We start from the raw sequence: 13563 nt of genomic DNA on the forward strand, positions 1-13563 counted from the left end.
AATTATATTCCAGCCCACATGGGATGTAAACTAGGGATGTAAACTAATGGGCAAGTGATCTATTTCTCTTGATTTGAATTTTGATCCCTAGATCGACTAATCCACATCTACGTTGTCAAGAACTCGGTGATAGCTCGGTCCAACCACTCCGTATCGGCCTTGTTGACACCAGCCCCTGCTAGGTGGCCCCAGACAGACGGAATGACCTTCAGCGTTGCAGCCGTGATAGAGCCGGCTTCCCTCTCGCTAGCCTCCCAGCGGAAATACTGGTCAGTCCGGCATGGCATCAGCAGCACGCGCGCTCTGATTCGCGAGAGTGCGCTCTCCAGCGACCTCTCGTCATCCTTGCTGTCGCCCTCACTATCTACCAAGCTGCTGACGTCGCCGCTCTGCCACATGTGCAGCATGGCAAGCAGGTCGTCGGGGTTCCACCCGGCATAGTTCACTCCCGTCACGTCGCGGTCCCAGTCACCCAGGGCCGCGTACCCGAGCGATCTGTATGCCTGCTGTTCGAACCACTCGGCGCTCGTCAGCCAGGCGGAGTAGGCCTTGCCGAAGGCATGGACACCCCGGGAGATGCCCGTCGCCGGTGATGTGACGCGGTCCTTGTCAACGTAGTCAACGGCGTTCTGTAGCGCCGCCTTCGGCCCTTCGAGGAACTGGTAGTTGTGCCGGCTGGTCCGTGCCGAGGAGCAGATGACGACGGCGCTCTGGACGAGGTCTGGGTACATCAGGGTCCAGTGGTAGGCGCACTGGCCACCCATGGAGAAGCCGACAACAACGTCGAGCGACTGAACCTTGAGGTGGACGGTGAGAAGCTCATGCTGGGCGCGGACACAGTCGCGGTAGTTGATAGAGCTCGGGAACCCCGGGGTATTGGAGGGGCTCGACGATTCACCGTTTCCGAAGAGCGCTACGACGATGATCCTGTGATCTCGGAGCGCGCCGTCGGCAAAGATCGAGGTGGACTTTAGCCGGCCGCGGAAACAGGTGATGACCAGGGCAGTTTTCGACACATCTGAGTTTAGGTCGAGATAGGCCAGGCGGGCCAAAGGTAGAGTCGTCCCATCCTGGAAGGAGAAGTTGGGGATCTCATAGAGCTGGGTCGTTGTGCCGGCCATCTTTGTGTGCCTTGAGTGCAGTAACTTCTTATACAGCGTCTAGGTCTCGGCGCAGCTGTTGTTCAGAGTGAGGTGACCACTTGGTATATTTGGCTAGTTCTAGACGGCGGCATTGGCAGTCCATTGTCTCAGCTCGCACTGCTGCACTCACCCAGTGTCAGGCATCAAGTGGAGGCTTCGGAACTTGGCCTGATGATCACGTGTCGGACATCCCGACGCATCTGTAAAGTCGGATCGGCCGTCCCGACATCGCGATGGGGCATCACTGTGAGGCGGGATGAGCGATGATAGATTACCCCGGGCCGTTGAGGGTGCCCTTGGCCCAGAATTCGGGTATTTAGAGTAGAGTTGAGAGGGACGAGGTCATGTACTGCAACTATTATACCCAAACAAGTCAATCTTTCGTTTCTTTCCGTATCTCTCAAACACAAACTTACATCGTTAATCCTCGGTCTGACGACTTACGCCACAATGTCTCCCAACGGCCAAGCTTTCCTCAGCAATCCCGACCTGCCCGAGGGTCCGACGCGGTTCCCCCAAGCCCGCATCGCGCCACCGACCTCGACGCACAAGACCATCTACATCTCAGGAACGGCGTGCGTCCGACCCGACGGCACCTGGGAGGGCGTCACCGAGAACGCCGACGGCACGCGCACCCTGGACATTCGCAAGCAGACGGCTGCGGTGCTCGCCAACGTCGACGCCATCATCAAGGGCGCCTCGGGCGGCAAGGGAGGCATCCACAACGTCATCGACGCCGTGGTCTACATCCTGGACATGGAGTCACAGTATGCGGGGATGAACGAGGAGTGGAACAAGGTCTTTGCCGATCGTGCTAGCGCGCCTGCGCGGGCCACCATCGGGGTCAGGGAGCTTCCTGATACGCGGATGATCGTCGAGGTCAAGGCAGTTGCCGTGGTTGAGTTCTAGTGTGGGGATTTGCAGCGTAGCTTAGACAAAGGCAGCGGGAGGGAATCACGTGGGAAACTTGGAGATGCTCGGCCATGACTCGGCCTGGGTGTCTGGTCATCGCTTATCGCGGGGAAACTGGATGTGGGGTGCAGCTGGGCTCCGGGTGGATCTTTTATGAATGTATGGTAACTGAGACTTGCTGACAAATGGTAATATACACATTTGTGCGGTATCCACCTTACCGTGGCCACATGGTCTTCTAGATGACGTATTTAACCGTGTATCCATGGATGTATTCAATCTTGATATTCAACATAAAACTCCCTAACCTTAAAGTGACCTAGGTACGGAGTAGTTGGTTATCCAATCACTTTGGTTGGTCATCCAATCACTCGAGTCAAGATACGGTACGTATGTACTGTAAGATATACGGAGCCAAATGATAAGCAACTCCAATCTTGGATCGACAACCTACAGGCTACGCGTATTGCGCCTACCTAATGTAACCATAGGCTATACCCGTTTTGTTCAAGGGTAATGTCGTCGCATCAGACAGCTACGGCGGAAGCAAGGACGTCATGCTCCCGGTGTCATAAGAGGAAGAAGCGGTGCGATAGGGCGTTGCCATCATGCAGGAACTGCCGGGTCGCCCATGTGAGGTGCAGCTTTCTCGACGACGACTGCCAGAGTGCATCATACCCTGTAGCGTATGTCCGCAGCCTGGAGAAAAAGCTGCAGGACATGGAAAAGAAGATGGCCCAGATGTCATCCCCGCTTACAGACGGGGGACCCTTGTCTTTCGGCGGCGATGATCAGCAGGCTTATACAGAGTCAAGTATGGGCGGCAATACGGTGGTAATGGATCACGACTCTGGCATGCCTCAGCAGGAGTCCGACACTGCGACCAGCATGCCCGGCAACCTGGCCGACTTGCTTTTCCCAGAACCGCCTGCGCCACCCCCTCCACCGTGCTTCGTCGACGAGCTTAAGACGCTCTCACTTGAAGCCACGGCGGAGCGGCACCTCGGCTCAACATCGGGCATCTCCTTCGCAAGACTCACACAGGTCGTGCTCCGCCGACTGACACCGGATAAGGCCGACTTCACCTTCGTTAGCGACCGCGGCGCGAACTACGCCGGGGCGCCGCTATTCGACTTCAACTCCCCCTCAGACCTCTTGGACCCCTCCCTGTTTGAGGGTCTGAATGAGTCTGTCTCTACCCACCCGCTACTATTTGGTGATGTTGTTGTTGCAGACATCACGGGGTTGTCCAACGATGTCGGCGTGGCTCTGGATCTGCCGAGTGACCAGTCACACATCGATCAACTAGTGGACTTCTACTTTGCTCATTCCCATACTCTATATCCAATCTTACACAGGGGTGAGTTCCTGCAGAGCCTACAGCACCTCCGTGATAACCCGCACGATGCGGCGGCGTGCTCGCCCTTGACCTTATTCCGCATCTGGATGGTGCTCGCCGTTGGGTCCACAGCGTACTGTTCCGTTTCACTGTCAGAAGAGTCTGAATCTAGGGTATATTACACCAAGGCACTTCAATATTTCGAGCAAGCCATAGCCTATGGCGAGATGGTGCGTAACCCTTCAAACCGAATCATCTGCTTGGCAGCTGTAACTCACTGACTGTGGTCTCTCTAGGCTGCGCTGGAGGCCATCATGTTGCAGGTCTCGTACTCGTTCTTCAACCAGCTAGGTCCAAGTCAGTAGCATCGGGCCGGACATCGGTTGAACACGTCCTAACATAAAGCTGCAGATACCTGGTATCTTGTCGGCATGGCGGCTCGACTCGCTGTAGGCATGGGGTTGCATTCATCCTCAATCTATGCCGGAATGCCCGTCGACATGGAGCAGAGACGCAAGCGCATCTTCTTCTCCATCTACATGATGGATCGGTAAGTACAACATACCGTTCTATCTTACAGTATCCACTGACTAGCTCATTAGTGTCGTATCAAATGCGCTGGGCCGACCCTTTGCTCTTCACGATGATGATATCAACATCACGGTGCGACAGCCCCTTAGCGGAGCATCCTCCAAAGGCAACACATGCTGACTACTAACGGTAACCAAAGCCCTTTGTCAGTGTAGACGACGAGAATATCACACCCGACGGTATTCGCCCGCCGAGCTCCCTCGAGCCATCGCTCATGGCCATTCCGCTTCACATCCTCGCCCTCCGCAGGATCGCCGGCAAAATCACCCGGCAGGTCTACTCCAACCGCCAGGCCGCGTCCCTGAACACGGAGCAGCGCGAGGCCATCCTACACTCGCTGCACAAGGAGCTCATCGACTGGCGACGCGACATGCCGTTCCCGCTGCCCGACGTCAACGACCAGGTGCCGCACCTGTGCACCAGCTGGTTCGACTTCAACTACTACTATCACCTGGCCATGCTCTACCGCCCCTCGCCGCTGCTGCCCACCATGGACCGCGAGCGCGTTAAGACGCTCGCTGAGGCGGCGTCCATGTCCATCCGCCAAGCCTTCAACTTGCACCGCCAGCACCGGCTCGCCTACAACTGGCTCAACCTTCTGGCCCTCTTCACCGCAACGTTGTCGCGCATCTACTCGACTACGGTGCTTCCGGAGAACCTCGTCACCATCCTCAAGGAGACGAGGGCGATCGAGGACCTGGACCTCGCCATTGCCTTGTTCGACACGCTAGGCGTCAAGTTCCCGGCCGCGAACAAAATTAGAGGCATGATTGCTGAGATTTCTAGACGGTATAAGGACTTGCGTGATTCCGGTTGACCAGTCAACGAACTATTCGCTCCTGGATAAAACTTTGTGCTATATCCAGCCCCTTTTGGCATGGCCTTAAGCGAGCCGGAAAGCCAGCCGTGATAGCATACACCACGATTTTACATCTACCGACCGCACCACATTGAGGAGGAGAAGCTGAAGAGTTTTTGCAATTACTTATTTCGTTTCTATCTGTTAGTTCTATAGCGTATATCCAGCATCAATGATTATGTTTGCCCCAGTCATACTCTTCGACGTCGCCAGACTAAGAACCTGGGCGGCCACATCCTAATGGTGGTGCCAATAAGTTAACACACCGTTGAAGTGACAGAAAGGTTGGGGTTCAAACAACTTACCTCGACTGCGACAAACCTCTTCAGCTTGGTTTTTTCCCTGTGGGCTTCCTTCTGCTCTTCGCTAAACCGCTCTGCCCATTCCTGGTGATTAAAAGATTAGCCCTCATTCCTATCACTCATGGTAGATAGACGGGGAAATCCTCACCGTTTGAAGCAGCCCAGGCGACACGCTATTCACCCGGATCTTGGGCGCCACCATGGTGGCGAGGCCCCTGACCATGTGTAGCTGTGCAGCCTTCGTAGCCGAATAAGCCTGAACGACAAGACGTTGTTAGTTTCTCGATAACTTACGCAATCCTCGACGTGGTATTCCAATACCAAGCTACCCGGGGTCAAGGAAACGTACCAACGAGCTCCCCATACCCTGCAGGCCCGTAATAGAAGACGTCGTGACGAACGCCCCCTCCGTCTCGTCGAGGTGCGGTCGCGCCGCCTGCAGCAGCCAGAGGTGCGACTTGACGTTCATAGCGAAGGCACGGTCCCAGTCCGCTTCGACGGCGTTGTCGTCCAGCGACGTCGTGTCGCTAAAGCGAGTCCAGCCGCCGTTAGAGAAGACGACGTCCAGGCGGCCCATCTGCGCGTAGGCCTCACGCACAAGGCGCTCGACGTCGTCCCGCGAGCCCAGGTTGGCCTGGATCGTGACGTGGCCATCGCCACCAAGCTCGGCGCACAGGGCTTCGGCACGCTGCGCGTTCGCGTTGTAGTTAATCACGACGCGGTACCCGTGTTTTGCGAAGAGACGGACGGTCGCGGCACCCAGGCCTGCGCTACCGGCTGTGATGAGGACTACGGGAGTCGGTGAAGATGCCATTGCTTCGACAGTGCACACGGGGTAGATGGAGTCGTGTTGACTTTGAGGTCTCTCCTATGGCCGATGCACCGAATACTTCCCTGCAAATGCACTGCTAATATCTGTCGTCGTCGGGCGGGCGTAAACACGAACCAGGACACAATGTATCCTGCTCAGTCAGCCCTATCCATGATGTCGGACTGTCCGACATCAGCAGATTAGGCTTCTCCATAGCCTGTCCAACGTACATTAGCGCCAGCGGGGGCCTGATAAGCACGAAGGCTATCGATATCGCTATCGGGCCCCCCGCTACGTACCGCCAAAGGAAGCGGGGGACAAATGCTGATTTTATGGGTCGTCTTAGTGGTTGTGGTTAGACCAAAAAGAGCGTCAGTATGCGGTGCTTATCAGAGCTGTTATCTAGTAAGGTACAAGTGGTGGACTACGTATGATACTCCTCCCAAGTCATGAGTTTGGATCAGAAAGCACATAGAGGTTGAAACCTTTATTATTATAATTTCGGCTCGTTACTTAACGACTTGCCGCCATTAAAATTACAAATAGACAATTCCGCGGGGTTAGTGTGAGTGAGAAGCTGTTCCAGATGGCATCCTTGTCGGTCATCGCCGTCGTGTTGGCGCCGGTCCTCTTCCTCATCAAATATCTACTCCTCGATCCCCTATTTCTGAGTCCCCTGAGTCGCGTACCCGGGCCCAAGGCGTTCGCTTTGACAAAATGGCGTCTGGCATACGAGGACTGGAAGGGCGCGCGCACCCGTACCATCCACCACCTGCACCAGAAATACGGCCCCGTCGTCCGCATCGGCCCGGACGAGGTCTCGTTCAACAGCCTGGCGGCGCTGCGGACCATCTACGGGCCCGGTAGCAAGTACGGCCGAACGGGCTTCTACCGCATGTTTGACGTCTACGGCCGCCAGAACCTATTCACCTTCCACTCGGCGGTGGAGCACGGCCAGAGGAAGAAGCTCCTATCACACGCCTACTCCAAATCCACTATGCTCAAGGAGCCCTCTACTGGCATGGTCGAGGAGAAGGCGCGGAAGTACATGGCTCTCATCGACGCGGAGCCCGGGCACGTGAGCGAGATCTTCAGCACACTACACTACTACTCCCTCGATAACATCACCGAGTTCCTGTACGGCAGGTACGGGTCCACGTCTGCCCTGGAAGGCTCAGAGCCGCACCGGGCTCTGATTGGCGACATCTTAGATCCGTCTCGGCGCAAGCTTTCGTGGTTCACCGTGCACTTGAATACAGTGACGAAGTGGCTTTATTCGCGCACCAACACAATGGAGACTGTTGTCCAGCCGCTTCTGCCCATGCAGAAACCCGCCACATACACCGGCATTCGAGAGTTTGCGCTGCAGGCGTATAGGAGCTTCCGGTCGGATATGGAAATGTCCGAGAAGGAGGGTCGGCCCTCGGAGGAAGCCGAGGGCTCGTCTATCCTCGAGCGCCTCTGGGCGTACCATCAGACCCACAAGACAGACGGTCTGGATGACTTGGAGATTGCCTCAGAGTGCGCAGACCACTTCCTAGCCGGCATCGACACGACCAGCGACACGCTCATGTTCCTGATATGGTCCCTTTCTCAGCCTAGAAACAAGGCCTTTCAGGAGAAGCTGAGACGGGAAGTCCTCGGACTGTCCAGGGAGTCACTCAACGGCCACGGCCTTCCCACTGCCGAGGCGAGCGACAAGTGCATCTACCTGAACGCCGTCATCAAGGAGACGCTAAGGCTCTATGCCCCCTTGCCGACTTTTGAGCCGAGATCGAGCGTCGCCGATACCGTCATCGACGGGTACAATATCCCGGCAAATGTTACCGTGGGCATGTCTCCATTCACCCTCCACCGCAACCCCGAAGTTTTCAAGGATCCTCGAACTTTCAACCCCGATCGCTGGCTGGGGCCGCAGGCGGCCGAGATGAACCGCTGGTTCTGGGCCTTTTCGAGTGGCGGCAGGATGTGCATCGGTTTACAGTTCGTTATTTCCTCCTCTGTTTCCTTTTGTGTAGTGGGTGTGCAAAACGCTGATTCACTTTCCAACAGCTTGGCAATGGCCGAAATGACAACGCTCGCGGCAACGATATACCGCAAGTACAGCACCACGATCGCGCCTGGATTTGAAGACATCACACCGGGGATCACTGCTCGATTCGAGGTTTTTTATGACGATAGATTCCCTAAGATGCTGGTATGTTCACTTGATCCTGACTTGCACAATCCGGAAATGACGCGTGTTCAACACTGATACCCCTGCAGGAGCATACTTGCCTCATCAAATTTGAGGAGCTTGGTGGTAATGCTTGAGGTAGCGACAGCGGGTTAGGTTGTAGATATGTGCCCATGGGCCGTGGCCCCATGCCCTGTAGCTATCATATTCCAAGGGAGATATCCATGGACTTTTGGTTCCATATCGTTGATCGCTAGGCTGTAGTGAGCAATTGGTGCTATCCCGGAGCAACCTGCAGGTAGGGAGACATGAAAGAAGGCTGTCCAGCGCGCTTGCTTGCCTTTCGACCCGAACCTTTGGTTTCTGTGAACTTGGTGGCACCACCAGATACCCTGACTGGGACAGATGAAGAGTCGAGCCGAAGTGAGGCGGGCGCCGAAAAGGCCTCAAGGGATTAGGTTAGAGAGCTGCTTCAATTATGTTTACAAAACACGGTAACGTAATCGGTAAGCGAGTCGGCCATGTAAGCCAGCCAGCCACCCCAAAACACATAATAAAATCTACATTTATACTTCAACAACCATGTTTTCATTTTATCTCCTTGCTTGTCGATAGTCACCGATAAGGCTTCATAGCACTCTGTATCAATATCAAAGAGAGCAGATCGCTATTTTGTGACCATTTCAAAAATTACCGAAAATTACGTTGCTAAAAGCTAGAAATATATATCATGCAACCACAAAGGCATCAATCTTTATTAAACTTCTTAGAGATACTGGAAATGACCCAAAAAGCAATACTCTCTAGGGAAACCTTCATAAAAAGTACCGTTGTTGATATATCAAGTTGTAATTTACCGCATTTACTATGTGTTTTGGGGTGGCCGGCTGGCTTACATGGCCGACTCGCTTACCGATTACGTTATACGCGTTGTGAAAGGCGGTCTAAAATCAGGCATAATTCAGGCATCAAATCTACAAAACCAGGCATTCAACCACGAGCCGCTACGGATTCGGCATTGAAGTAGGTAGTGAAGAGTACTTAATTCTAGAAGACAACCTCCCGGCTCGACTCATCTGTCGGCCGTCCAAGGCACAGGACAGATTCTGACCACTCATCTGCAGGACTGAACGGTTCATCATTCTCCCAAACCTTTTTCTTCTCTGTTGCCAGCCAAGCCTCTTTCATTCTCGTTTGAACTCCGTAAGACTCCAATAGCGCAAGTGTCGGATTGAGGTGGCTGAATTGCGGAAGTGTGCCATCGTATACCAAAAGGTATGGATCTCATTCATCTTCCTGGCAGCCATGAGGTGCTTTTCTCCAGTTGAACGCACACAATCAGTCCGAATCTTTACCTTAGTAGCAAGATTGGCCCATATGTCTTCAACTTTTATTAGCTTTCTGGATAATAGCCTTTAGGGATTGGGTATACTTACTTCAAATGAAGGAACGTCCTTGCTCGGAAGAATTCTGGAGATCAAGGATATCGTATACCCAAGAAAAGCAATAGAAAAAGTTCTCATCGTTGAAAGTTCGATAAAAGTATTGGCTTGGCTTTTCTTCGTCTTCAGAGTATACAATTGAAATGATATCCTCTTCTGCAGGCTTATCAATGACATACGCAACCCTTTCCTATCCGTAAAAGCAGAAGTTAGTGTCTATAACTATTCAATAATATTCGGACATTGACTTACTTTCATCTTCTTGAGAGTGGTGGCTTTCCAGTTTTTGGTATTATCCTTTGCAAGATTCAAAGCAGATCACATCCTCTTCCGAGGTAAAGAGTGCTCTTAGGTGATATCGAGATTTTCTGGTTGGCATCAGTCCTCATGTATAAAGCATTGACATGTTTCATATCTCTCAGTAGGTTTTCACTTACCAGCAAAAGAGTATGTGTACATTGGATCCTTAAATGGATCCTTATCAGCTATACTATTCAGTAGTGCCAGGAATTACCCCATTCGAAGACCCAAATATGCTCCCATCCACTTTGGTGGTTTTTGGTGGTGTTCTGAAAGTGAAGAGAGAAACCAGTGATCATCAACAGAGGCAGCGACACCAATGCCTCGAACATAATTATTTGTAGACCCACATGGACAGGGAGAGCTGAAGAGTAGGGTTACTCGGGATGTGTAGAGGGGCAAGTTTAAAGAAGAATAGAATGTGAAGATATATACAACTTCCTCCAGAGCCGTTCCTTCCTTTTATAGCCACTCGACTCAACTTCCCTCAACTTCCTCAACTCCACTTGACTTAACTTCACAACTTCGACTTCCACTTGCAGACATATATACTCCTTGTTATCACCCATTGATAGCGTCTCTCATTCCAACTACTTTTCTTTAACACCGATATGCGCTTCCACATTGCCGCACTTCTGGGTGTGGCCTCCTTGGCTTTTGCCGCTCCATTTCCGAATGTATCGGCTCACCCTCTTCCTGACGGACTACCTACTCCAAGCCCCAGTGAGCTGGAGGTGATTGAGCAGAATTCTCACGGAACTCTGTCAAATGCACCTCCTCCCGTTGGTATCAGCCAAGGAGGAATCACCAACCTCAAGCTTATCGCATTCAACGAACTGTTTGAAGTTGCCTTCTTCGACCAACTGATTAAAAACATCATCGACAGGGCCTTGGGTTATCGCTTCGCTGACGAAGACGATTATGACTTTGTTTTGGATGGCTTGAAGGTGATTCTGGCTGTACGAGATGATATTTCCGTATCGCTCGGTGACATATACTGATATGACGCAGCAAGAGGAGCTCCATGCCCTGGATGCCAACAATGCCTTGGCCCATGTGGGTATTGACCCAATCCAGCCTTGCCGGTATACTTTCCCGGTCCATGATTTCGATACCGCCATTTCGCTCGCCACCACCTTCACAGATGTGGTTTTGGGAACCCTACAGGACGTCGTGGAGAAATTTGCTATCGGCGGTGACTTCGCGCTAACACGTGGGGTTTCATCCATTATTGGCCAGGAGGGAGAACAGCAGGGTTGGTTCCGCATCATGCAGGGCAAGGTGCCTAGTGAACTGCCTTTCTTGACGACCAGTGATCTCAACTTTGCCTTCACTGCCATTCAGAGCTTCGTCGTGCCTGGAACCTGCCCCAACATTGACTCCATTCCGCTTAAGACTTTTGCACATCTCAACGTCATCATACCCCCGACTGCAGATACCAAAAACATTAAGTTTTCCTTCGATAATCAAAAGGGGATCGACCCTAGCACCCTTTGGCTCACCTATATCAACCAGCAAAATCTGCCGATCGTGGAATCTCTCCGGGTTATCTCCAAAGAGGACGAGACGATTACTGCAGAGGCTTTGTTCCCCTATGACGCACATCAGATGAACGGGTTTACCATCGCTGCGGTTACCACAGCCAAGGGGCCATTCCCAAATGCATACAGCGTGGCGAAAGCGACTCTCGCCGGACCTGGCCTTTTCGTCATCGACTGATTGAACTACATCCTCAATCGCCTCTAGAAGATCAATACTTCATACGCACATCACTATCATTAGCCCTATGACTTGAGCACGACTTGTACATCCCATCGACTTGAACTAGTTCTAGGCTTATTACACTTGTCAATGAATAAAGTTCCTGACTTCCTCAACATAAATCCTAGTAGATCACATGAAACATATTGTTTAGATCGTTGGGGCTCCTCGGAAAGGCCGTTCAATGCGATGACTCTTGAGCACGGCCGTTGTTATTGCTCAAGTAGGCAAATATCGCTTTATTAATGAAACTGACAAGCATGGCTGCGGAGATTTTTGGCCAGAGTTGTTATTACGAGCAAAGAAACCAACAACAAACTGGATTGTGCAAAGCATATGTATTTATGTAGATAATCGGGCTCCCTGACCTCAGGATGTCCCAGTCTGGAATGATAGCCTGGAGATAACCTTTCAAGGTTCCAAGGTTACCCACCGGGTGGCTGGTGAAGTACCCATGGACGTCAAAAGACAAATGTACATAGCAAACTCACCTTAAAGCTTACCCTGGCCAGCATTAGCAGTGACACTGGCAACAACAGCCGTGTAAGCCGTCGCAGCCGCAATATTCTTTCCTGAGAAATTGGTCAAGAATGCAGTATCAGCCTGACTAAAGGTTCCGGAAGACCCAAATCCATTGACCTGACAGACCCGACCAAGATACGTGCTGCAGACAGCATTGGTGGTGGTATCCGGCGACGAAAACAACTGTCCATCAATAGGCGACTCAGCAACAGCCACAATATTCTGGAACACATTTCCCTCAGCGAGAACATATCCGCCGGAGCCGATCTCGAACGCGTGTCCCGAGTTCTGGTACCAGTAGTTGTTAACCTGGCGTGTGTTAGTATGTATTCATATTTCCAAAATAGAACTCCCGAGAGAGTTGATCTTCCCAAAAGAGAATTAAAACTCAAGAAAAAGGCAAAATTGATTCAACTCACAGCATGCAAAAGTGTATTTCCCTGCACCTTTGGCGCACGTCCACTGGTGTGGTAGATGTAGTTGCCCTTCAGGGTAACGAGGTCGCTGGATCCGTCGAGGTAGATGCCCCAGTAGTGGTATCCGTCGCAGGTGGCGGAGTAATCGGTCACGCCGTTGATGTAGTTGTTGGAGATGGTGACGCGCTTGGAGGCATCAGTACCGAGCACGATGTGTTGGCGTCCGATGCGGGCGGTTGTGACGTGGTCGATCCAGACTAGGTCTGAGTTGTCGATGGTGATGGCATCACCGCCCCAGACGTACTTAGGGTTGATGTCGGTGATGGCGATGTTCCTGCGTGGGTGTTAGTTTCGGGATCTGGTTTAATTGCGTATAGTATCTGTAGGTAGTAGTAGGCAGTATCTTACTGGATGATGATGTTGCTCGCACCGCTGACGATTCGCAGACCCTTGCCCTTGATGATACCAGCCGAGCCGGAGCCGATGAGGGATTTGTTGGATTTGACGGTTATGCCGAGGACACCGGCGTTGTCACTGAGAGAGCCAGTCAGTATGGTTGATTGGAATTATGGGGTGTGGAATGCGTACTAGCTGACAGAGACGGAGGGTGCGTCCGGCTCGTAGTTCGTGCACCAGTCGTTCTGGTTGATGGCAACCTGGCAAGCAGACGCAGTACCCCAAGGCGCGCAGCCAGTAGAGGTAGTAGTTCCCTCTGTGCTGGTGAAGTCGAAGGTCTGGGACAGGACGATCACGCGCGCTGAAGAGTCACCCAGGTACGAGACCAGCTCGGCTGTGGTGCTGGGGTAGACAGGCGTGGCAGAGCCACCGCCAGTGACGCCCTTGGCAAAACCCTCTGCTGCGCCGGAGACACCGACGGCCGCAGCTCGCACTGCGAGTGCTGCAAGGATGGCTGCGATCTTCATTGTGGGACCTGGTAATTCTACCTAGGTTTGGGGGATTGGAGTAATTGGGTGAAGAGCTGAGGGAAAC

The 13563-nt window shown here is 52.7% G+C and overlaps 7 protein-coding genes across 7 annotated transcripts; 4 read left to right on the forward strand and 3 right to left on the reverse strand.

Annotated features, from left to right (window-relative positions):
* Positions 1-107: 107 nt before the first annotated feature.
* LCP9604111_2350 (uncharacterized protein) lies at positions 108-1121 on the reverse strand (the record flags this gene model as incomplete). The annotated part of the gene is made up of 1 exon (XM_039069818.1): positions 108-1121. The coding sequence occupies one exon, from the start codon at positions 1119-1121 to the stop codon at positions 108-110; it is 1014 nt and encodes a 337-aa protein (XP_038932477.1).
* A 471-nt stretch (positions 1122-1592) lies between these two features.
* LCP9604111_2351 (RidA family protein) lies at positions 1593-2051 on the forward strand (the record flags this gene model as incomplete). Its single annotated transcript, XM_039069819.1, has 1 exon — positions 1593-2051. The coding sequence occupies one exon, from the start codon at positions 1593-1595 to the stop codon at positions 2049-2051; it is 459 nt and encodes a 152-aa protein (XP_038932478.1).
* A 611-nt stretch (positions 2052-2662) lies between these two features.
* Positions 2663-4801, forward strand: LCP9604111_2352 (fungal specific transcription factor domain-containing protein; the record flags this gene model as incomplete). Its single annotated transcript, XM_039069820.1, has 6 exons — positions 2663-2687; positions 2740-3623; positions 3690-3750; positions 3805-3943; positions 3996-4056; positions 4124-4801. The coding sequence occupies 6 exons, from the start codon at positions 2663-2665 to the stop codon at positions 4799-4801; spliced, it is 1848 nt and encodes a 615-aa protein (XP_038932479.1).
* Positions 4802-4993: 192 nt separating this feature from the next.
* Positions 4994-5959, reverse strand: LCP9604111_2353 (SDR family NAD(P)-dependent oxidoreductase; the record flags this gene model as incomplete). Its single annotated transcript, XM_039069821.1, has 4 exons — positions 4994-5080; positions 5149-5229; positions 5294-5401; positions 5495-5959. The coding sequence occupies 4 exons, from the start codon at positions 5957-5959 to the stop codon at positions 4994-4996; spliced, it is 741 nt and encodes a 246-aa protein (XP_038932480.1).
* A 583-nt stretch (positions 5960-6542) lies between these two features.
* LCP9604111_2354 (cytochrome P450) lies at positions 6543-8269 on the forward strand (the record flags this gene model as incomplete). The annotated part of the gene is made up of 3 exons (XM_039069822.1): positions 6543-7939; positions 8009-8153; positions 8222-8269. The coding sequence occupies 3 exons, from the start codon at positions 6543-6545 to the stop codon at positions 8267-8269; spliced, it is 1590 nt and encodes a 529-aa protein (XP_038932481.1).
* A 2216-nt stretch (positions 8270-10485) lies between these two features.
* LCP9604111_2355 (putative sexual development protein (LsdA)) lies at positions 10486-11593 on the forward strand (the record flags this gene model as incomplete). Its single annotated transcript, XM_039069823.1, has 2 exons — positions 10486-10833; positions 10886-11593. 2 exons carry the CDS (start codon positions 10486-10488, stop codon positions 11591-11593), a joined length of 1056 nt encoding a protein of 351 aa, XP_038932482.1.
* A 534-nt stretch (positions 11594-12127) lies between these two features.
* Positions 12128-13496, reverse strand: LCP9604111_2356 (polysaccharide lyase family 1 protein; the record flags this gene model as incomplete). The annotated part of the gene is made up of 4 exons (XM_039069824.1): positions 12128-12466; positions 12577-12907; positions 12982-13107; positions 13162-13496. 4 exons carry the CDS (start codon positions 13494-13496, stop codon positions 12128-12130), a joined length of 1131 nt encoding a protein of 376 aa, XP_038932483.1.
* Positions 13497-13563: the final 67 nt, after the last annotated feature.

This window comes from Penicillium roqueforti, assembly GCF_015533775.1.
Source record: "Penicillium roqueforti strain LCP96 04111 chromosome Unknown scaffold_02, whole genome shotgun sequence".
NCBI lineage: Eukaryota > Fungi > Ascomycota > Eurotiomycetes > Eurotiales > Aspergillaceae > Penicillium > Penicillium roqueforti.